General features: G+C 39.2%; 1 protein-coding gene across 3 annotated transcripts in view; it reads left to right on the top strand.

Annotated features, from left to right (window-relative positions):
- The window catches only part of COL8A1 (collagen, type VIII, alpha 1), a 167,947-nt gene extending 142,420 nt beyond the window's left edge, over positions 1-25,527 (top strand). For 2 of the 3 annotated variants that reach the window (XM_005861242.2, XM_014535593.1), the window contains exons 3-4: positions 17,407-17,731; positions 20,954-25,527. In XM_005861242.2, coding sequence (XP_005861304.1) covers positions 17,410-17,731; positions 20,954-22,863 — 2,232 coding nt within the window. In that variant the 5' untranslated portion in view covers positions 17,407-17,409 and the 3' untranslated portion in view covers positions 22,864-25,527. The remainder of the gene's footprint in view (positions 1-17,406; positions 17,732-20,953) is intronic. The other variant, XM_005861243.2, reaches the window with a different exon arrangement.
- The last annotated feature ends 211 nt before the right edge of the window (positions 25,528-25,738 follow it).

Here is a 25,738-nt window from a genome sequence, read left to right as displayed (position 1 = left end):
TTGCAGACTACACAAAGTTGAAATGGGATCATGAACAACCAATCCTTAATCTGTTTGCTATTAGGCTAGAGAGCAAGTTCCTGTTCTGCTCTTCTGGAATTCAGATACACTTTCTATTTATTGTTTATAAATATAAATATTTAAAGGAATACAAGGCAAGTTCACACTGGCTGAACTGGGCCTCTTTATAATGTAAATACATTTCCAATGGGGAAAAACATTACGGAAAGATGGTAAGTTTGTCTTCTGACAATATTTCCCAGACATTTTTTTTCATTGTTAGCAAAGCTCTCTTGGAGTGCAACTAAGAGTTTTTGAGGAATGGTAAGTTTAAAGCAAAGGAAAGGAAAATTTCAATCAGAACCAAGCTGCCCCCACTTCTTTATTTTTAAACAGAACCATCAAAGGCCGGCTAACGGAAATATACTTAAGTGGCATTAATTCATCCCTAAGAGGCTCTCCAAGAGTTTTATTGCTACATAAGGGAAAACCATAAACCAGCGGGAGGAGAAAGCAAGGAAAATAAGTCTGGGGAGTCGCCTCATGTTAGAAAGTGAGCAGGTGGTCAGTAATGTGTCCTTGGCTGGTTTCCACAGCAAGGAGACAGACATTCATGGCAAGGATTCGGCCCACAAAACAGGCAATCACAAGGAAAAGAATCGTGGAATTTTGCAAAGTCCTGCTGAAGAGTTCATGAGTATGAAATAATAAAACGCTCATCTCTCCTCCTCTTCTCAACACCCATCCAATTTCATGTTAATACCTCTACAACCTATTGCCTGACTCCTTCCAGTCTCTGGAATGGTTAAGACTTAAGATGGGGCGGGGGAAGGAGGGGCGGAGGACTTGTCTGGGGAGAGCCAAGCACAGTGAGTGTTTAGACTTGAAAGTCATATTAGGGATCATTTATATCAATATATTCAGTTTTACAAACAAGGAACTGGCGTCTCAGAGATTACTTTTATAGAGGAAGGCAACTTCAGAGATTTTCACTTGAGGTCTAAAGTCCTAAATTGAATATTAAGGCTGGGGATTGAGAAGGGGGCTGGGTGCAGGCAGGCAAGGGAGGGAAAAATAGAGACATCTGTAATAGTGTCAAAAATAAAAAACAAAGACTGGGGATTGAGAAAAAATGTCTTCATGATCCTGTCATTCATCTAAGCCAAGCCTAAGTGAGACCTTACAGAGACTTAAAATATCCTGCAATGAATGAAAATTATTACCTCAAGATTATTTTGCTTTCAACCAACCCTTCTCTGTTTTTACAAGTTTTTTTATAATAAAAAAGAACACTTTGTATTAATCTTTACCGAAGAATTGGCTATTATGTAGGTTTTTCCATTCTTGTGAGCTGGCAACAGACACCAGGACACAAAATCAGGAGAATGAGAATGAAAATAGTAGACATAAGAGTAACACTGATTCAGTGTTCGGAAAACGTGATGCTCTCTCCCCTTTGCACCATCCAATATCTTATTTTAACATTTGAAAAATGGGGGAGGGGACAGGAGGGAAATATGAAGCCTACCTTGTACACAGTTACAAGCTCGGTGCAAAGAGAATTTCCCAAAGATAAAGGTCTGGTCCTAGCTCTCCTGACACTTGAGAAAACTCTTCTATGGAGCTTCCCACCTCATAACCAGCTCCCAGAATTTATGACCAACATTCTTTGTTCAAAATAAAATATATTACAAATTTGTTTCATTTGGGGGAGAGGGGAAACTAATGTTTTCTATTTAAATATATATACTTGCGGCTAAATACGGTTTGGATTTATGTGGTGTTTTGGATTTGAGGTTACTACTTTGCACTAACTACAAAAGCAGCACATATTGAATTGAGTCTGTGTTGTTGTTTTTTAATACAAAACTCGAGGTAGTTTTGAATTATGCAAGGGTCTATGGTAGGAGGGGATGTGAATCTTTCAGACATGAGTCTTAGAACATGATAAATACTAAAGTATTAACTATACGATATTATTATTACTATTTAAGTCTCCAAAAATAGCAAAGAAAGATCAAGCAGATAAAAGACAGTGATTGTAAGCTGGTTACTTTTCTGACCTAAAAGTTCACAGCAGAAAAATTTAAATACTTAATTTAAATTAAATTTAAATGGCCTAAGTTCTGTAACTACTCCCACAAGGCCAGCCTGCTGCTATCACCTTCCAGAAACATCTTTGGTTCTGTGAAATTCAAAGCCAAAGCCCTTTATAGTAAATACAAAAACAGGCTGCTGAGTGGCCAGTTCACTGAGAGAAGGGAAGGCAGAAGCTTGCATATGATAAGCAGGTAAACAGGCTGCACTGAGAGGCAGAAACACAGACAAAATACTTATTACCCACTTATTACCACTTATCTTTACCTCACCTTTCTCTGAAATTTCAGCCAAAGGAGCAATTGGCCAGCCTAATTCTCATAATAGGTCTGGAGCAGAGTGAAGACAAAAATCACCTTCAATCACCTTCTTCAAAAATAGGACTGCAATAAAGTAAAATGTTGTGGACTATGTGCTCATAATAGTCCCACTACTACTTCCCCTCTTCCTTGTCATCCTCTTCTTTGTCCTCCTCCTTTAAGTAATAGCTAACACAGAGTACTTACTATATCTAGACACTTTTCTAAGCATTTCACTTGTATTAATTCCCTTAATCTCCTCAATGACTTCATAAGTCAGGTAATGTTATCATCATCTCCAATTTATCGTAAGGAAATGGAGGCACAGAGAGGTTAAGTAATTTGCTTAAGATCACAGAGCTAGCCCGGCCAGCGTGTCTCAGTGGTTGAGCATCAAACTATGAACCAGGAGGTCACGGTTCAATTCTCTTCTCGGTAAGGGCACATACCTGGGTTGTGGGCTCAATTCCCAGTGTGGGGTGTGTAGGAGGCAACCAGTCAATGATTCTTTCTCATCATTGATGTTTCTGTCTCTTTATCCCTTTCTTTTCCTCTCTGAAATCAATGAAAATATTTTTTTTATTGAGAGTAGGTCCTTGTTTCACTTAGCTACTAATATAGTATTGCCTAAAAATTCCATATGAGATTGTTGAATTTAGTCATTAAACTAACCAACTGACATGGTGGAAAGAAACAATGCCAGGAGTTAGAAATTTATGCAAATAAGGGTATAAACAAGAGAGAAGTGAGAAACCATCTGGTACAAAGACACCCAGCAGCCTACAGCATAGATACTGCTCACTGAATTGATATTTTTTTAAAAACACCTAGCAGACAATGTTGTTGTTGTTGTTTTAAATGAACTAAAATTTCAAATGAAGAGATTTCACAAAATGTCCTGGCTTTATGGCTTCTCTTGAAAAGTTGGAAGACCTGCCCAAACAAGACATACAAATGAGTGGTTCAACAACTGCCCCACAGGATAGGGCAGATGCTCCTTGGTTCACCACAAACTCAGGCCGGTCAGCTCCGCTCACTCTCTCATCTCCCTGTTTCCTCCAGGTGTTTGGGCTCCCCGTCTCCATCTAATTCTTTCATTTTATAGGAAGAAAAGATCCTGAAAGGTACACAAGGGTATCGTGACAGAGAAGCGACTACACCTAGCTCTCTCGTCTCCAATTCAGTTTCCTATTCACACTCTAAATCCTAAGAAATAACCTTTGCGAAACATGTTTATCAGTGGAATTACATGTTTTTGTAAATTCTTTGTGCCTTGTGGTGAGTTTTGCTCATAAAAAGAAGAGTTTCTCCACACTCCCAGCTTCCCTAACTTAGATAGCCCCAAGAACTGGCATTTATTACATAATTCATTGTCTTTTCCTTTCTCCAACTTCCATTTTCTCTGAAAAATGTTCAGTAAATTAACTGTGAAAACCTTACGATTTTTCCTCCCAGACAGCACATCCATCTCTCTCTCCCTCAAAATAAATTCCACCCCTTAAAGAAATGGAACTTCCAGTACCAAGATAGCTGTGGTTTGGTTGCTTTCAATGCTTTGCCTGTGTTCAAAGGACAGGCTGTTACCACGTGGGCTAATTATCTAGATGGAGCTGTGGTTGAAAAGTGATGGATTTAAGAGACTGCCCTCTTTGTGGCTGACAATTTATCACAAGTTGGTGTTTTAGGCTTAGCCTCAGCTTGAGAACTAACATTTTTTTCATTTAAATTCATTTTTTGGGAACAGTCCTATAGAATGATCTTACTATTCTTGAACTGTACAACAGAGAATAAACAAATTCACATTTTTACTCCCCAAGAAATTTTCAAGGTTTTTAAAGTTCTTTTATAATTCCAAAATTAGCAGGGCTAAATGTTGCAACTTTGTAGAATTGCTATTCTCACTGGAGATTAGTCTATGTATATTGGAGGAAGGGGGCAATTTTGAAAGAAATTATTTTTATTTCCAAGTGCCATCGATTTGATTTAATGTTTTGCCCATGTGTGATAGAAAGTCTAGGGATTGATTTTTAATATCAAGTCATTCAAGGTTATGTGGCTCAAAGTAATCTTAACTAAATAAAACTTCAACAACTGAACCAAAAAAGTAACCAGCTCAAAAGTGGGGGGAAAAATGTCAACAATTGCCTACCTCATGGCCTCTACCTCTCACTTTTAAACCCACAAAGACACATATGCACCCACATAGAAATGTAATTAATAAAATATTTTAGTATTATGGAGAGATTAGAAAAGGCTAGGATTTTTTTCCTTGATTCGGGGAATTTTTGTTTGTTTCACAGTTTCCTGTAAAAATACCAAAATGAACAGCCTTCTGCCATAATAGCCTGCTAATAAAATGAGAATGCTAGCACAGGAAGTTGGCTTGCTCACTTAATCTTCTGAACATACTGATGGAGTTAGTACTAAGTGCCAAACAGAATGGAGCAGAGAAAAGAGAACTTGCGTGTCTTCAGTCCTCCCTTGACATTATCCCAGAAAGCATTGGAGAACCATCTACGGTGGCAAAGAGCTCTCCCTCCAGGAAGTGCCCATGCTGGCTGGGAACTGAGCCCACTGCACTTGATATGTAACTTCCAAAACATTTTTTTCATATAGTTGCTATGCTCTACATTACATCCCCATGACTTTATTTTGAAACTGGAAGATTGTAGCTTTTGACCCCCTTTACTTATTTTTCCCACCTCCCTCTCCTACACCCCACCTCAGACAACCACCAATCTGGCGTCTGTATCTATGAACTTGGGTTTGTTTGTTTCATTTGGTGGGGGGGCGGGTTTGTTTTGTTTTTTAGATTCCTCATATAAGTGAGATCATATGGTAGTTGTCTGTCTCAGTCTGACTTACTTCACTTAGCATAATGCCCTCAAGGTCCATCCATGTTGGCACAAATGGTATGATCTCATAGTTTTTAATATATTATATTAATACTGGTATATATCACATTTTCTTTATCATTTCATTCATTGGTTGTTTCTATGTCTTGGCTATTGCAAATAATGCTGCAATGAACATGAGGGTACAGATATCTTTTAGAGTTGGTCTTTTCACTTTCTTCTGCTAACTACCCAGAAGAGGGGTTTTTGGATCATATGGCAGTCCTACTTTTAAATTTTTTAGGAATCTTCATACTGTTTTCCATAGTGGCACCAGTTTACACTTCCACATTCTTAATAGTAAGAAACACCACTAACTCACTTGAGTTTCACCTGGTCTCTCAACCTTTCTTGACTGTGATACTGAACAATAATTAACCATCTAGAACAGCGGTTCTCAACCTGTGGATCGCGACCCCTTTGGGGGTCGAATGACCCTTTCACAGGGGTCGCTTAAGACCATCGGAAAACACATATATAATTACATATTGTTTTTGTGATTAATCACTATGCTTTAATTATGTTCAATTTGTAACAATGAAAATACATCCTGCATATCAGATATTTACATTACGATTCGTAACAGTAGCAAAATTACAGTTATGAAGTAGCAACGAAAATAATTTTATGGTTGGGGGTCACCACAACATGAGGAACTGTATTAAAGGGTCACGGCATTAGGAAGGTTGAGAACCACTGATCTAGAAGGTACACAGAATTACAGACAAGGAGAAAAGGCAAGAGCTTCTCACATGACACTCTTCCTCAGGAAAAGATGCAGTTGATAAGCAAGTCATCTCCTTCTTTTCCCTCTTTCCCACACCTAGAGATAGCCCTGAACCCCAACTCCTTTCGCCTAACTTGATTTAAACTTTGTAGTCTCTACGATCTTAGATATTTTGGGAATGAGCATAATTCTATCACTTAATTTTATTCTATTCATGTATGTTATTTACAAAGGGCTGCTTCAGTAACCACCAAGTTTTAACTAAGCATTTGACAAAGACATTGCTGAGTCCTGTTTGGTTGAAATTCACTTGCAATCCCATTGGTCTCAACAAGAGTATAGGCTGAGATAAAAGTGCTTGTGGTGAAGAAATGTGCCATGCAATTTATTTTTTACATAACGCATTATAGTTTTGACATATATCTTATTATTGTTGGCTCTAAATAAATATTTTTTCAATATCCAGTTCAATGGATCACATTAGATGAAATTTCCTCATACCTGTCTCTTTCTTGCAAAGATCTGGAAACATCCTTGTTTTATGTTGTGTTGCTTACACAATTGTACTTGTGCATAGAGGTGAAAGATGCTCATGTGAATGACAGAGTGTTCTCCAGTCCTTCTCCGATCACACCAGGAAGGAATTGACCTTGCTACACATCTCCAGGCCTATGGAGTAGGGAGGACTTTATTTTTTAATTTTTTTATTTGTTATAATTCTTTATTGTTGGAAGTATTACATATGTCTCCTTTTTTCCTCCATTGACCCCCAGTCACCCGCCCTACCCCCACCCCAGGACCTCACCACCCCATTGTCTGTATCCATGGGCCATGCATATATGCATACAAGGTCTTTGGTTGATTACCTCCCACCCGCCTACCCTTCCCTGCTTCCATGCTTCCATGTCTCTGGATTCACTCCATTCATCAGTTTATTTTGTTAGATTCCACATATGAGTGAGATCATGTGATGCTTGTCTTTCTCTGACTGACTTATTTCACTTAGCATAATACTCTCAAGGCCCCTCAATGCTGACTCTTACTGCTGCATAGTATTCCATGGTATAAATGTACCACAGCTTTTTTATCCACTCATCTACTGATAGGCACTTGGGCTGTTTTTATGCTTGGGTATTGTAAATTATGCTATTATGAACATACATTCTTTCTGATTGGTGTTTCAGGTTTCTTAGCATATATTCCTAGAAGTATGATCACTGGGTCAAATGGCAGTTCCATATTTAATTTTTTGAGGAAACTCCATACTGTTTTCCATAATGGTTGCACCAGTCTGCATTCCCACCAGCAGTGTACTAGGGTTCCCTTTTCTCCACATCCTCCCTGTACTTGTCATTTGTTGATTTGTTGATGGTAGCCATTCTGACAGATGTTAGGAGATACCTCATTGTCGTTTTAATTTGCATCTCTCTGATGATCAGTGACTTTGAGCATTTTTTCATATTTCTCTTGGCCTTCTGTATGACCTCTTTGGAGAAGTATCTATTTAGGACCTTTGCCCATTTTTTAATTGGATTGTTTGTCTTCCTTTTAAGTTGCATGGGTTCCTTATATATTTTGGATATTAACACTTAATCGGATGTATCATTGCCAAATATGTTCTCCCATACAGTGGGCTCTCTTTTAGTTTTGTTGATGGTTGCTTTTGCTGTGCAGAAGCTTTTTGTTTTGATGTAGTCCCATTGTTTATTTTCTCCTTAGTTTCCTCTTCCTTAGAAGACATATCTGTAAACATATAGCTACAAGTGATGTCTGAGATTTTGCTGCATATGGCTTCTTCTAGGATTTTTATGGTTTCACAACTTACATTTAAGTTTTGTATCCATTTTGAGTTTATTCGTGTTATGTATGGTGTAAGTTGGTTGTCTAGTTTCATTTTTTTTTTGCATGTGTCTGTCCAATTTTCCCAACACCATTTATTGAAGAGACTCTCTTGACTCCATTGTATGCTCTTGCCTCCTTTATCAAATAATAATTGAGTGTAATGGCTTGAGGTGACTTCTGGGTTCTCTGTTCTGTTCCATTGACCTATATGCCTGTTCTTGTGCCAGTATCAGGCTGTTTTGATTACAGTGGCTTTATAGTATAACTTGAAATCTGGTATTGTGATTTCTCCAACTTTGTTTTTCTTTCTCAAGATTGTTGCAGCTATTCAGGGTCTTTTTTTGATTCCCTATATATATTTGGAGTATTTGTTCTAGCTCTGTGATATATGCCGTTGGTATTTTAATAGGGGTTGCATTAAATCTGTAGATTGCCTTCGGTAGTATGGACAATTTAATGATGTTTATGCTACCAATCCATGAACACGGTATATGCTTCCACTTGCTTATATCTTCTTCTATCTCTTTTTTCAACGTCCTGTAGTTTTCTGAGTACAGGTCTTTTGCCCCCTTGGTTAAGTTTATTCCTAAGTATCTTAAATTTTTTTGTTGCAGTGGTAAATGAGATTGTTTGTTTAGTTTTTCTTTCTGAGAATTCATTATTGGTGTATAGAAACACCATCAATTTTTGGGTTTCGATTTTGTATCTTGCTACATTGCCAAATTCATTTATTAAATCTAGTAGTTTTTTGGTGGTGTATTTCGGGTTTCCTATGTACAATACCATGTCATCTATGAATAATGAGAGTTTTATTTCCTTAGGGAGGACTTTATTCTTGGGAATCATTATCATCATCTACTATACTATAGAGCTGCCTCTAGACATTTGGTCTTCAGTTTTCCTAACAGAATGAACATTATAGCTCCTGAAACATGACTATGTCACACCTATTCACTGCCCACTTCCCTTTCCCAAGGTGCACCCTTTGTATTTATTTGTCATTCCTCTGACAGGAAGCATATATCAATACTTGCTGAATGACTTAACTCTGGGAGAAGTTTTGAGCCTACACATTTTAGGAAGTTTTTTGTCATCTGTACATGTTTTTTTAAAATTTTCTGAATAAGCTTCAATTTTTATTCACTTTTTAGTATGCTTAAAAAATTATGAATCTCTTTTTTATTCTTAAACTTTTTTTCTTATTTAGTTCTTTCTTTGGTTTCTGGTCAAGAAAATTGAAATATTGAAAAATAACTGAAAGTATGAGATTGATCTAACTTTATAATATCCAAAAGGCTTTAACATGTCCATTCATGAAATCATTTCTCAGTGAAGCATGGACATGTTATTTATGTTCACAGCTACTACAAAATTTCAGAACTAGCCAATGTTTCTGTTGTGCAAATGAGGGAACTAATGCCCAGTTAGGGTAGATGACTTGATTAGATCAGAACTAGAATTTAGGTGCTTTCCACTCTGAGAACAATGATGTTTTATGTTGTGGAAAGAAAAATAAATAAATAAATAAATAAATAAAAACAATTTCACTTTAGAACTTTCTCTTTTAGGGGTTCTCCCAAGGGTTTTATAAATTATTTAGAAGCTGACCTGATTTCAGTTAGAGAATCAAAGAGAGTTAATTGCAGACTTCAAATATGTGAGCTATTATTTTAAGATAATATTTTCCAGATATTTCCCACCTCCTCTGAGAATGGAAAAGAAGAAATGAGCTTAAAGTTCAGCAAAAAAGACTGAGATTAGATATTAATTAATGTAGGTCTGTGAAATCCTGCAATTGGTTACTGGGGAATGTTGTCAAATCGCCTCCTCTGGAGAACTTTGGGAATGTAGTGGGTGGCCCATTTCTAGAGCTAGGAGCACAGTTTAATTTATATCTCATGAGGTCATGCTCTGCCTATAGCTAGCAGGTGGGGTAGTTGTCTACTCTTAATTATAGCAAAATTCAAGACTCATGAGTGAAGCATGCTGTTTAAGTTCTATTTCATATTTATGTCAGTCCTGGTAAGTGTAAATGCGAAGATTGACTAAAATTACTGAATGCTTATTGGATGGTCTTGCCCATGGCCTTCATTGGATTGATTGACCAACATCTGAAAGGTTTATTTCTTTGGATTCCATCTCAACATACTCACCTTGCCAGCAGCTTTCTGATTTCATGAATACCTTCCAAGTTGTGTTCCTGGTCTACAAAGCAAAAAATAAGGGGTCCATCCTATGTAAAAGAGAAATTCTTTATTTCAACTAACAAGACAGGCTTAATATTTGGAGGACAAAATGAATAAGAGTAACAATATAGTTAGATAAATCTGTATCTTGTAAAACAAAGTAGAAAGAGTTGTTAGCTCATATATTGGGTGACAACTCCTAAAAGTCATCAAATAAGAATTTTAAATTTCTAACTTAACATGTAAGTCTTGAATTTCAGTAAAATAATCAATTATATAAATATAGGATGGAGAGATATCATTTGAAAGAGTTTAATGTATAAAAAGAGGCTTAATAAGAAATAATTATATAACTTATTTGAAGTACATTCATTGTCTGGAATAAAAGCTAGTCCTTAAAAACTTAGCTAATATCATTATAACTTTGATACTCACTGCCTCTTCTCCCCTAGTCTCCTGCTCATTCTGCTTTTCTCATGCACATCATTAATTCTGCCCAATGTCAAACTGGAACAGCATTGATCATTCTTCTGCATACCCCCAAAAAATCTCTTCCCACGAACAGAATCATTTTTTTATTGCAGAAAGATTGGGGTTTCTTTATCTCTGAGGAGATTAGGGAGGGGATTTACAATAAAGAGTCTATAATAAACATAAAAGGCCCACCGGAATGAATTTTCTGACTGCTCCTCTACTGGAAATTTTTTCTCTGACTCTTCCCTATTTAGCAATCATCTCTGCTCACAACTGATCTCTTCCAGAAGCTCCCAGAAGGCCAAATTTCTCTGCCCTCTATTATTTAGAGTTGCTTCTATCTTCCTTTAAAACCAAAGAGCTACCCATCCAAGCACAGATCAGTGTCTACAGTAAAATGGATTTCAAAGGCACAGTATCTCAACAAATATTAATTGCCCACCTCCTTCCCATCTCCTGCATTGTTTTTCTGCATTTCATTTGACCCGTGGTATATTTAGGTTTTTGTCTACTTTTTGTGTTCCCATCAAAGCCTAATTCTCAAAATGTTAAAAACACAATACTCACCCATAAGTGAGCACATCAAAGTTTTATTTAACATATGAAAAAGTTTATTTCAAATAAAATATTAAAAACCTGGGATAAAAAAAGAATACTGAGATAATGCTAAGTTGGATAAACTATTAATATTGTAAAGGGCAATAAAACCATAACCTAAGGGGGTTAACATAGTTTCCCAAGTAGTTAATATCTGTAATACTAAGCAATTATGCAGCAAAGTTACACATCATCAGTCAAAGCACCTTAAGGTGAGCTTATTTGCATGACAATAAAGGACATGTGACCATCCATCTTTTGCCTGAGCCAATTTTAGGATACATATATTAATGCCCCCTTGTCAACCCCCAACTAAATGTAAGCTACATGTGCACTGCCATCTATGAATCAAAAAAGGTAGGTCTCTCCTACAAGCTGCTCAGATAATAAAAATAGCAACAAAATTTACACCAGGTAATAGGTTGCCTTATGAATGTTTCCATCAATATTAATATTCAAAAGGAAATATTTGGATTATCTGTCAGCATCTGTTGTAGGCAGGATTCTAAGTGGGTAGTGAAGCTGAATTAGATGTTTTTTAAAGCCCCTATCAACACTAAGAGTTTTGACTGCGTGGATCCGTTAATAAATATTGAGAAAGTCAAGAGAATACCACACATTTTCTTTGTCCTCCAGAAGCTTAATCATGTTGCAGTCTAATGGACAAGAACAATAGAAAAAAACATAAGGTTGATTGGAAATATAGTTAACTAGCTGTTAAATTTCCAATAGGACTAGGAGAATAATGATGGTCGAGAAGGTAGGGAAGATTTTGCAGAAGAGGTAGGAATTAATTGGTCTAGATCAGTGGTCGGCAAACTCATTAGTCAACAGAGCCAAATATCAACAGTACAATGATTGAAATTTCTTTTGAGAGCCAAATTTTTTAAACTTAAACTATATAGGTAGGTACATTTTTATTAACTTAATTAGGGTACTCCTAAGGCTTAGGAAGAGCCACACTGAAGGGGCCAAAGAGCCACATGTGGCTCGCGAGCCGCAGTTTGCCGACCACGGGTCTAAATGAATAGTACATACAATTAGGCTGAGTTGTGTCCTACAAAGTCATGTGTGGAAGTCCTCACTCCCAGTATGTCAGAATGTGACTGTATTTGAAGACAGTCTTTAAAGAGGTAATTAAGTTAAAATGAATTCACCAGGGTGGGCCCTAATCTTATACGTCTGATGTTCTTATAAGAAGAGGAGATGAAAACAGACTCACAGAGGAAAGACCATGTGAAGAGGCTGGGAGAAGGTGGCTATCTACAAACCAAGGAGGTCTCAAAAGAAACATACCCTGCCAACACCTTAATCTCAGATTCCAGACCCCAGAATTGTATGATAATAAATTTTGGTTGTTTAAGCCACCCAGTCTGAAGTCATTTGTTATGGCAGCCTAGCAAACTAAACAGTAGGACTGAAATGTGGAGAGAGAAGAAGAATCCCTTAGGAAAAAAAAAGAATATATAAATAAAGAGGTCAAAATGAGGACAGATATATTGAGGAATACAGTTTTGAAACAGGGGCTTCCATTAGTAAAAGGTACCTACAACTCCCATTCTAATAAATAAGACTTTTTTTTTCAGTATTGTGTCTTAAGAGAGATAAAACCTTTTAACCTTCAGATCTTTATTCAAAATGTACTTCCTCAGAGATGTTTTCCAATTTCCAAAACGGTGTCTTCTACCCCAAGTCATTCTCAAGCCCTTTATCCTGCTTTGTTTTCTTCACAGCACTCAAATATGAAATTAAAAACTTTTCATATTGGTTATTGCCTGTCTCCCCACTGGAATGAAAGTTCAATAGGCTAAGGAATCTAATCTCTCGAATTTACCACTCTATCTTCAGAACCCAGAACAGTTCCTAAATTTAAATATCTATATACATAAACATGTAAATATAAATACCTATATAAATAAAAGTAAAAATATAAATATCGAATGAATGAATTGTCCTAAGAAATGCCATCAGGAGAGAATTTTCTTTGAGAGGCATGGAAAAGCCAAGAAGATACTTCTGGTGAGTGGAGGAGTCGGACTCTCCTGACTTTCCCTTGCCTCAGGTGTTGTGAATCTGAGGCCTTGAGAAGCTACAAACCCTGTTCAAGGGGGCAAGGAGTGGGCACAGGGGAAGACTACCAGGAGCAGAAGGGAGAGGCTTGAGCACACCACATACAGCATGGATACGCATGCACGTACATGCACTTACACAGACACGCTGTGTCAGCCCCATGTGAAGGGGAAAGTTGGATTCGGGGCAAAGTCTGAAAGTTTAAATACTTAAGCATTCTTTTGGACAGCAAGCTAAAATTTCATGAGGATAAATGTACAAATAAAATGTTGAGGAGCGTCTAAAATAATATATATCACATTATTCTGTTACAAACATTATAGGTCACATGAGGAAACTGAAACTCTCTGCAGCCCTGCCCGAATATAGGGAACCATTTAGGACTCTTCGAGATTATTAGGATTGGCCACTCTGACACCAGAATGAATTATTGTCTCGGTTCCACTGATTTTTTTTTTGCCATTTTTAATATGTGCATTTTAATGGCCATTGTTTTTTATTCATGTCAGGTTTATCATTATTGCAGTTAACCTCACATTTACTTTGGCTGGTATCCTCCTTTGAAAAATCTTTGACATTTCAGTTGGTTTTGATTTGTCTTTTTGGTCACACTCCATTAAAAATAAATTTGAATAGTGCTTTTCAGCTCACAAAGAATTCATGTTATCATTTGTGCCCTTGAACAGCTCTGTGGGAGAGGCAGAGATTAGAATTTCTAATTTATAGGTAAGGCCACTGAGGCTGAAGATAATGGACTTGCCCAAGGTCATAGACATGGGGAATCACAGACTCAACTCCAGGTCTTTTGGCTTCTCTGATGCTTTTCCTAAGTGACATGACACCCATTACTAAGCCAGCTTGGCTGGACAAGAGCCAGTGTCCACGCACATTATATATGTTTATGCATATTCACACATATACATTATCAAATAGAAATCTATAAAATGTAAGATAGAACTCCAAATAGTATTGTGTTCTGCATCCTCAGAAAGAGAAACGAGAGCAAAGAAAACCCACTCCCCCTGTTCCTTTCCAGCAGAATTGAGTCTCCTTCTTGCCGCCAGGTGTTTTTATAGTGTTACATGAATCTGATGTTCTTCTCAGTGATTCGGGGAGAACCACCACACCACTCTGACCACCAGAAATATCCTCAGGGACAAGAGGGAAATTAGTAAGGATAAGTCCAGCGGTAAATTTTAACTAGGGCTCCTACATAAATATTCAAGTTAAAACTGAACAAAGTTTACTTAAATAAAAAGTCAGAGCAATGTTTCAGATGGCAGACCAAAGGAGGTGGTTTTGAAGAGAGAAAGGCCAAGGCTGCAAGAGGAAATAATTGTGGTAAAGCAGGATCCCACTGGCCTTTGGTATTCAGCTGGGGTTCTTCCAGGCATTTGCCTTCTTCCGGTTTTTCAGTGTTTCATTAGATTGTCCTGGTTTAAAGATTGTTGAGCATAATCCAACGCATCCACTGAATTGATGGAAGGATGAAGGGCCAAGCATGCTAGCTTATTAAATACAGCACCACGAGTTTGAGGTTTAATAATTAAATTAATTCATCCCCAAAGGTAGAATTAAGTCCCAGCATATACATTACCAAGAATTACCAAGTATTTCTGGTATGGATTAATACCTTCAACTCTCCAGTGACTGCCTCAGACACTGAATGTTAGAGCCAGATGAGACTTTACAAAACAATTAAGTCTTGTTTTCAACAAATGAAAAAGTTGAAAGGATTCTGTTCAGAGACACCAAACTAAGATGAGAACATCTGAAGTTCCGGTCTTCTGAGTGAAAAAAAAGTAAGGAATAGTGGTGTGTGTGGTATGCTGTAATTTGTGTCTTAAAGGGGTATATATTATATGTGCATATTCATAAAATATATCTGGAAAAATGTGAAGAAAAATGGGGAAAGTTGTTGATTCAAAGGGAAGGGATTTTAGATTCTAAAGAACAGAAGTGGAAGGGAAATTCACTTTTTTTTCTGGATATTCTTTGCTACTCATTAATAGTTTACACATCTGTTACTCCTACTATAAGCTCCTTGAGGGCAGGGCCCACTGACCATATTATATTCCTCTTTGTAATCCCTAGGTGGGTCTAACACTGTTTCTGGTATGTACTCAATAAATTATTGCTAATACATACAAGCAAGTGTTCTTTTTTCACCTGAAATAAATGTGACTATTATTCATTATAAATCAGAAATACTTTTGTGGCTTTATCCAAATGGTTTATGACAATTAATCATTCTTAGAAGGACAGAAAATAACAACCTTCTGTCTTCTCCCATTTTATCAGTACATAAACTTTTTTAGAGAACACTTGAAATAAACAGTTCTTGAGACTATTATAACTTATGAAATGGAGAAAGTTTTATAAATCATTTTGCTGACAGATATTTTTTCATTTTTTTACCTCTAGTTAGTATATTTACAAAAACTATAAAGCAGTAAATTTTGTGGTAGGGATTCTTTAAATATTTTCTTAGGTGCTTTTTATTAAACAATTCTTCTGTGGCCTATTCATACTCTTGGCATTACTTTTGAATAGGATATTGCAAAGTCAACGCACATTTTCTAAAAAGTGGAAAACTATGCTCCAGAGTTAAGTAAGGCAGCAGAAAAGAAAACAAACTCTCAGGAGAATGGAAATTAAATTATTTATAGACAGAAGTTTATTTAATTGTTTTCCAGAAGATACATTAAAAATCTCTCTCTCTCTCTCTCTCTCTCTCACACACACACACACACACACACACACACACATCTCTCCAGCATTATGATGGCTCCACTTAAGATTCAGATTTTAATTAAATCCCTTAATAAGGAGTGAGAGCAAAGTACGTAAGTATCTGGTGTTAGCATTGGGGATGAATAACTGGACAGAATTCAATGTGTACCACACGTGCCCTCTAGTGGGTATTTGGGAACACTGCAGTTCCCTGGACTGTTGGATCTTCAGCCCTAGGCATTTCAAGAGAGCTTTTCAAGCTCATTTTTATAAACAAATACGTAAGCCCCATTTATATTTATTCTGTCAACTGTTAATTAGCAAAGGGTGTTACTAAAGAGATTAGAAACAGTTTATTCTTATGAGTACTTAAACATCTCTATCTTATTTATACAACTAATTTGCTTTGTAAACTCCTTTCTTTCATAATAGTACAAAGATAAATTCTAATGGACTTCAAATCCAATTAGCCAAATTCTACATGAATGACTTCACAGCATTTAAATAGAAGAAAGAAGAAATAACATCCCTGTATGTGCATAATTATGATAGTGATTTTTGTAATGACATTTTCGGACTATCACATGAAGAACTTACTTTACAATTCAGACTTCTGCAGTTTTTGTTGTTGTTTGCTCTTTAACATTTATAGCTATTTGTGAACACACCGAAGCAGCCAAAGGAATCTCAGCCTCTGGCATTAGCCTATAAATTATCAACTGTTTCCATTCAGAATATAATTTTGGCACTTACTAACAAAGCCTGACTTGCCGCCAAGTTCACCTCCTTTTGGAAAATTCACTCTATCTGTAAGGATTAAATTTAGTGTGACTATATGACACCCAAAAGAATCATGTTTTAAAGAAGGTAGACCTTTGTTTCTCTCTTTAATAAACAAATTCCAAATTTAGGGATCAATATGATGCCTCCAAGTTCAACCAGGTCTGAGGTTTCTTCTACCATGGTGCTCCTCAGTGCGCATCTTTCACCTCATGGTCCAAGGTGTCTGATCTGTTACCAGGCATTTTAGCCAGCAGGAAGGATGAAGAGGAAGAACATGCCCACTCATCTTTAGGATACTTCTTAGAAGCTGCCCCTATTACAACTACATCCAATTGGCCAGAACTTTGTCAGATGGCCACACCTGGCTGAAAGGTATTTGTTCTAGGCTGCTCTGTTCCAGCTGAAAATCAGGGGTTACAATACTATGGAAGAAGGCAGAACTGATATTCAGGGGCAATTCGCAGTCTCTCCTACAATCGACTGTCCTACAAACTGCTTTCACTTGACAGATTCTACTCTTTCCTGTTTTTTGTTTTATTTTTCTTTTTTTGTCTATTAAAAGCTAAACTTTGTCCATTAGTCTTCTGCTCATGAAGTTCTGATAATAAAGACTGTTTTCTTGTGTGTTTTTCTTTCTTTCTCTATAATCCAATGACTTGGCCTGCAGGTTTCAACATGTCAGTGCCTTCCTTCCTTCCCCACAGGTGATGGCTGTGCCACCTGCCCCTCGGCAGCTGCTGGGAGTGCTGCTTACCATTTCCCTGGGCTCCATCAGGCTCACTCAGGCCGGTGCCTACTATGGGATCAAGCCACTGCCTCAAATTCCTCAGATCCAGCCGCAAATTCCACAATACCAGCCCCTGGGCCAGCAAGTACCTCACATGCCTTTGAGCAAAGATGGCCTTACCATGGGCAAGGAGCTTCCCCATATGCAGTATGGTAAAGAGTATCCACATCTACCCCAATATATGAAGGAATTGCAGCCGATGCCAAGGATGGGCAAGGAAGCAGCTCCCAAGAAAGGCAAAGGTAACAACAAATCCTGGGCTGTTATAGAACGGCAGCCTTCCAAAACTCTATGAGTTTGGCTGGGGTGGGGGCAGGGGAGCTAAATTTTAGAAATTTTTATTTTAGAATATATTATTAACATTCACTAAATGGGGGTGTTCTGAACTCTATCCTCAAAAAGTTCAAGTCTTGAAGATACAGACAAAATTACCATTTTATGTTGTGCTTTCTTTTAACAGCATCAAATGACAGAAAACATACTTAATAACAAATAGTTTATTTCTTCATTCAGTACATATTTATTCAAGCATTTGGCAATTACTTAACAATCATCTATTTTTGTGCCACACACTGGACTATATGCTGGGGGACCACCAGCATTCTGAATTAGGAGAGCAGTGCTGTATGGACCTGTTGTTGTTTAAAAAAAACAAAACAAAACAAAACAAAACACATGAAAGCATTTTGTGAACTAGGTGCTAGATAAATGCAAGTGCTTCTAAAACTGCTCTAATTAAGTTACCACACATGTCAATCAGTTGACAGGAGAATAAGGAGTATAGATTGTACCGAGAGATGATTCCTGAAAATCTCTCCTATTACTTTCTAGGCATGCTTATTCAACACCTATAAACTGCCTATCACTTTCTCATAAATTCAACCGGTTTATCAGGAGTTCTAGGAAACCTAGCATTTGTAGGGAAGGAATTGCATCAGAGTAGCAACTCCCTTTAAGGAAGTGGAGGCCATCTCGCCGGTCCATGCAGAAGCAGAAGCTTTACTTCTGGGAACTACTGGATTTGGCACTAAGAGGCCTGGATGCCCAGAGGCCAGAAATGAGGGAGCCCTAGTCATTTAACCTCTCTGAAACTACTTTTCTTCATCTGCAAAGTAAGATTATTAAGAGAATCAATAACATAAGGTAAATAAAAGTGCTAAGTTAATGCTAAAGCACCGTAAGAACTTTGAGTTGCTAGAGCTGGTCACACGACAAACCCTAAGTAAGAGCAGGGTAAGCTCCAGGCACTGTGCTAGACACCAGGGATTCCTGATCAATAAGATGGATCCTGCCTCACATGTTCCCTTGATATAGTAGCTACATACTGCTTAGAAATAACAGACCAAAACTGTACTTTCAGAGATCATTTCTATAGTTAGTTAGAAATAACATGACTTAATAGTACTCTAATAATACCTACTCGCATAATGGAGGAAGTGTTCCCGATTTCCTTCTTTAGGAGCTGATATTCTGCTGCGGAGATGATCTCGGCCATTTGTTTTCCTCCCTTTCTTGAATGGCCTGCCTGGCTTTTGGCACTTCCTGCACTTACTCAGATGGGAACCAGATTTCAGTCAGGGAATCTGGAAAGAATGGGAGTTCTGTGGTTCTATTTTGTTCCCTGACAGTAGCTCAGTGAAAAATACAATGATCAAAACTAAGATGCAACTACTGGTTGAAATAAAGACTTTGGGACCATAAGTTTCACTTCTTTATGTTGTCCATTAATCCCAGGAGCATGGGGGAATCCAGAGTTATGTTTCTGTGCAAGTCATAGCATAATCATTTATACTAATGTATGCTTTGTATTTTGATAGCACCTTTCACATCCACTACCTAATCTTGTGTGAGGGTGTTATTACTCTCACTGTGCAGATGGTGTAAGTGACCCAATGAAGAACTCATTTCAAGACCAGGAAGAAAAGCTGAACTTCCTGCTCCTAACCCCAGCTCCATTCCTTATCCACAATGCTTGGTATCCTAAAATCATAAAGTTGCCTCGACCTTCGCAGCAGGGTTCAGGATCTGAAGGAGGGGCCGATGCACAAATGAAAATACTATACAAGAAATATGAATTTAGAAGGCATTGGGGGCCAGGTGGAGCCTCTTTCTTGAAGAGACACACCAACTTCTGGGTCGCGTTTGCTTTTTATTCACTTGAATATACATTTGCCCTTTAGCAATGCATACAGGCAGATCAAAGGTAAAGTTTGGTAAACAGTATAAGGATTATCAGGTTAGGAAATTGCCTTGAGCTATTGAGCCCACAGCAGGGCAGTATTATGCTGATTTTCAGCCCTGCTGAGTATCAAAGTCCATTGGTATTCCAATGTTTCTTTTTGTATTAATATGCTAACTACTGTTTGCTTTAGTCTCCCGCATAAAGTATTTTATTCCCTTCTCCTGTTTAAAAACCAAATTTGCAAGTGAGAAATAGCATATTAAAGAATGAATGTTTGAGGCTTAGGAAATCTGCAGTACATTGAAGAAATTAAGCAAATCTCTTTGACTCTAGAAGATAGGTGTGAAAGATGTTATTAAACCACAAACAAAATAAAATGCTTCAGTTCTTCTGAGTCCACATACAGTGGGGCCTTGACTTAAGAGTTTAATTCGTTCCATGACGGAGCTGGTAACTCAAATTACAAGTATGTCAAATCACTGTGACGTTAGCTGCGCCAACTAGCGGTGGGGTATCTGAAGCTGGCTCGTATATAACCCGAATTTTAGCTCACAACTCAAAGCAAAAAATCGGCGGAGAGATGGCTCGTATCTCGAAAAACTCGTTAGTCGGGACACTCGTAAGTCAAGGCCCCACTGTAATTGCTTTCATCATCCACATCATACCTTAGTTTTGCACAAGAGAAAATATTTTTGCCATAAATGATTATGTAAAAAAAATTAAGGACATGGAAAAATACAATATAACAACAAGTAGTAGAAAAAATAAAAATGAAGAATGACTCCAGCATTGTTTAAAATACACACACACACACACACACACACACACACACACAAATACCTAGAACACAAGATGGTAATATATATATATGTAAATGTCAAGTGATTATCAACTTTGATTTTTCTTTACCCTTTTGTGAATTTTCTAGATTATCTACAGTGAACACACCATAATATCTCCAAGTTTTATACTTGGGGGAATGTTCACTACTTTTTGGCTTTTTCACTTAACCAATGCTGACAAAAGTAGCTAAAGATATCAATTCTCAAAAATACTATCTCAAATATGTTGAAGATATTATCATCTTGATTATCCTTTGAGTATGGATAACTTACAGTCCTGGAAAATGAGTGCATTACTCTGTCTTTCAATAAGTAATAGGCAAGTGTGCCAGAAGTAAATAATCATTGTCATGACTCCCTTAAAGTGAAGGATAATCAATATTTTCCTCTCTCTCTCTCTCTCTCTCTCTCTCTCTCTCTCTCTCTCTTCTCTTTCCCAGTAGAAGCACCATTAGCCAGTTTACGAGGGGAACAAGGGCCTCGTGGAGAGCCAGGCCCAAGAGGACCACCTGGGCCCCCAGGTTTACCAGGTCATGGGATACCTGGAATCAAAGGAAAACCAGGGCCACAGGGCTATCCAGGAATTGGAAAGCCAGGTATGCCTGGAATGCCAGGAAAGCCAGGAGCCATGGGAATGCCAGGGGCAAAAGGTGAAATTGGACCCAAAGGGGAGATGGGGCCCAAGGGGATCCCAGGACCACAAGGACCTCCAGGGCCCCACGGACTTCCTGGCATTGGCAAGCCAGGTGGACCTGGGTTACCAGGGCAACCAGGTCCAAAGGGTGAGAGAGGACTCAAAGGACCACCAGGACCTCCAGGCCTTCAGGGTCCTAAAGGAGAGAAGGGCTTCGGGATGCCAGGTCTGCCAGGCCTGAAGGGTCCTCCGGGGATGAATGGCCCTCCTGGTCCTGTCGGGCTTCCAGGAGTGGGCAAACCAGGAGTGACAGGCTTCCCTGGGCCCCAGGGCCCCCTGGGAAAGCCAGGTCCTCCAGGTGAACCTGGGCCACAAGGCCCTATTGGGATACCAGGGGTTCAAGGACCTCCTGGGATGCCTGGAGTTGGAAAACCAGGCCAGGATGGGATCCCTGGCCAGCCAGGATTTCCAGGTGGCAAAGGGGAGCAAGGACTGCCAGGGCTGCCAGGACCCCCAGGCCTTCCAGGGATCGGGAAACCAGGCTTCCCAGGACCCAAAGGCGAAAAGGGCATAGGGGGTATCCCCGGGGCTCTTGGACCAAGGGGGGAGAAAGGACCAATAGGTGCCCCTGGAATGGGGGGTCCCCCAGGAGAGCCAGGCCTGCCTGGAATCCCAGGTCCTATGGGCCCTCCAGGTGCTATTGGTTTTCCCGGACCCAAAGGAGAAGGTGGGGTTGTAGGGCCACAGGGGCCACCAGGTCCCAAGGGGGAGCCAGGGCTTCAAGGCTTCCCAGGGAAGCCAGGTTTCCTTGGTGAAGTGGGGCCCCCTGGCATAAGGGGTTTGCCAGGTCCCATAGGGCCCAAGGGGGAAGCTGGGCATAAAGGTTTGCCAGGGCTCCCTGGTGCTCCAGGTCTGCTTGGACCAAAGGGAGAACCAGGAATCCCAGGGGATCAGGGTTTACAGGGCCCCCCAGGCATCCCGGGTATTGCAGGCCCTAGTGGCCCCATTGGACCACCTGGAATTCCAGGCCCCAAAGGGGAACCGGGCCTCCCAGGGCCCCCCGGGTTCCCTGGAGTAGGGAAGCCTGGAGTAGCAGGACTTCATGGCCCCCCAGGAAAGCCCGGTGCCTTGGGTCCTCAAGGCCAGCCTGGCCTTCCGGGGCCCCCAGGCCCTCCAGGGCCCCCAGGCCCCCCAGCTGCGATGCCCCCTACACCACCACCCCGTGGAGAGTATCTGCCAGATATGGGGCTGGGAATCGATGGAGTGAAACCCCCCCATGCCTATGGAGCTAAGAAAGGCAAGAACGGAGGGCCAGCCTACGAGATGCCTGCATTTACCGCTGAGCTGACTGCACCTTTCCCACCCGTGGGGGCCCCAGTGAAGTTTGACAAACTGCTCTATAACGGCAGACAGAACTACAACCCGCAGACAGGCATCTTCACCTGCGAAGTCCCGGGCGTCTACTACTTTGCGTACCACGTTCACTGCAAGGGGGGCAACGTGTGGGTTGCTTTGTTCAAGAACAACGAGCCCATGATGTACACGTACGACGAGTACAAGAAGGGCTTCCTGGACCAGGCGTCGGGGAGCGCGGTGCTGCTGCTCAGGCCCGGAGACCGGGTGTTCCTCCAGATGCCCTCAGAACAGGCCGCGGGGCTGTACGCTGGGCAGTACGTCCACTCCTCCTTTTCAGGATATTTATTGTATCCCATGTAAAAAAGAAAAGAAGTAGAGAGAGATTTAATAGAAGAAAAGAACATGGAAATCCAAATGAAAACCGTAATTGCTTCAAAACATTTACATAGTTGGAAAGTTATATTTAAGTGAAATGTTGAACCATCATGTACAAATAAAAGCTAAGATGCATGTTTAATGCTCTGCACAGCATCTTGTAATGGAAAATGATGGGACAGATTTGTGTACCAAGTACTGACACTTGTGTTGTACCCACTGGAATCATATTAGCTGTTATGTTATGTGCTTCCATGATAACCTGCTTATTCAGATCAGTCAAAATATTTCAGTATGAAAGACCATAGCTAATGAAAGTCACTCATGTTGTTTACTTTTCAATATTTATAAGTATGGCTTAAAGAAAGGTCAATGATAACAATTACATACCGTATTTACTTGCATGATTTCCTCTGTATTTGTGCAGAGATTTTGCCATGGAACGTGGGGGCGGAGTTCTGCATCCTTACCTGCCCTGGTGGGAGGGGGCGGGGCCATGGTAGGGCTTTAGTTGCAAGGGCTCTTTGTCTCCTGTCAGAGGCTATGTCCTTCAGCCACAGGAGTCTTACTCAGAATTGTGTGTCTAGTGTCCCTAGAAGAACCAATCAGCCGTTGTGTTTACTCAGTGCCCTCTGTGCCTAGCACTGGGTGGGGCTTTAGACAGTGCCCCACAAGCAGCTAAGGACCACCTGGGAGACATGAGCAGTAGTTAACTCATTTATTCCTCAAGGGTTCCTTTTGGTATGGTTTCTTTTCCTGCTTTTTTCTCTTTTCTTCCCTGTGTGTAATTTCCACTATGGCCCAACGAATACAAACACCTGGAAGTCATAAGAAAGAAAGAAAAAAGCTTCTCCCCCCATAACTTCCCAGTTTTGTGGAACGCTTATTATCAATAGTTATTAATTGTGTTTACATATTTAACAAATCCCCTCTTTTCCTACACACACAAATGAAGGGGATATCAATATTTCTTAGAAGCTATTATTATATGTCAAAGAAATTTCCCTGTGTAGTACACATGCAAATCGGTGTGCCATCTGAGATTCCAAAGTCAATTTCCAAAATCCAAGTCATCCTTTCTTTATTTGGGGGGGGGGGGGGGGGGAGGAATGTAGATTTTCCGAATTACATTGCTGAAAAAATAATTGCTGAAGTTCTAAAAGTAAATGTACTATTTCCTGATGTAGGTACTAAAATTATAGGAAAAGAACTGTTTCTTTAGAAGCAATTTGTGGAAAAGGTTTAATGCCCAAAGGGCAATGATAGCCCATGCTTTTCATGTCATCCCATACTCAGCACAAGGCAAGAGTTAATAAAGGTTTAAAGGGAGAAATAAATATTGTTCCAGGTTTTCACTTAGGTACATGCTAACTCCTTCCAGCATTCCAATCTGGTCTCAAAACACAGACAAAGCATTTCCACTCAGCAATGAGTCTACTGCTGTCACTAAGCCACTGGGGGAAATAATGTGAAGTTATAGTGGTGCTATCTTGTATCTTTTCCTCGAAATTAAGAATGAGGAGTTACAGGGATCATTACAGATGGGAAATGACACAAATAAATACGGTATAAACACACATGGAAATATGTCTATGTCAAATCTGAATTATTTTAACCATCAAGAATATGCTCCTCAACCTAATATCTGTCTCTTCCCTTATATGGTACATGAGCACCATTTCTTCTCAATCTCTTTAAAAAAAGAAATGAGTTCATTACCACAGGGTTTCTTATCACTGCTACTTCTATGACAAAATTTTCCCATCAAAAAGATATCCCACCCAACCTGTATGTTCAAAGCAGACAGCATTTATGTGACCAAATATCCTTTGGGTTGGTCCTGAGGATGCTGGTTTGGGGCTGATGACTGTGGGGGCAATGTGGATCCATGGGGCTCCTTCTGCTGAGCAGCTGCATTGGAATGGCTTGGAAGCAAGTCAGATCAGCTGGTTTGTAAAACTGTATTTATCTGTACATGTATGGGCTTTTTAGTTCCACCAAGAAAGAAAGAAAGTACCTATTTAGTTAAAACCAAATTTCACTTTTCAAAATACCTTCCAACTTATTTATTGGTTGTTACTCAATTGCCTGTGTGTGTGTGCGTGTATGTGTGTGTATTATCAGGCATATGCTTCTAACTTTTAGATGGTGCAGGAGCAAAAGCTATGCCAGATACTGTATATTCTACAATGGTGCTAATCTCAGAGCAAACGAATTACTCCATTTAATTTAAAGAAGAGTTTTAAATAATTATCTATGTGTCTGTGTTTCTCTTTTGTGTGTTGCACACCATGTTAACACATTAGTGTAAAACCAAAAGAAACAACCAAGCATTCTAAAGTCTAGGGATAGCACTACAATCCCTATTTCATTCAAAATTAACCAGAACTTTTCCATGTAATAAAGGACCCAACTGGCGTTATTGTTATTTAAATACAGAGTTTTAAGCAGTATGACATCAAGGGGAAAGAACTGTTTGCAGTGGGTGACTGTTCTCAAATATTTTACAGAATACCATGAGCAGTGAACAGACTGGTAACTTTTTCGAGTTTCCATGATAGATTTGAGACTTGTCAACAGCAAATCATTTTTGTATTTAAATATTTGTACTGATTTTTTAAAAACTCTTATTAAATATCTTTAAAAGTATGTTTCTCATCTTGTTCATATCACTCAGCTGACACTGTTTGAGCTTCATAATGTTTTTATCCTCCAATGTATTAATTAGCTGATGAAACAGAGACTTAAAACAATCATTGCTTAAATAGGACAATTATTTCTCATTGACATAACAGCTCTGAGCATAAGCAACCTAGGATTCAAGGTAGCGCCAGTCAGGGCCCCAGTTTTCTTCTACAGT

Source organism: Myotis brandtii, unplaced genomic scaffold (genome assembly GCF_000412655.1).
Source record: "Myotis brandtii unplaced genomic scaffold, ASM41265v1 scaffold1464, whole genome shotgun sequence".
In the NCBI taxonomy this organism is placed as follows: Eukaryota; Metazoa; Chordata; class Mammalia; order Chiroptera; family Vespertilionidae; genus Myotis; species Myotis brandtii.
Note: the sequence above shows the minus strand (reverse complement) of the source record. Positions and strands in the feature narration are given on the sequence as shown.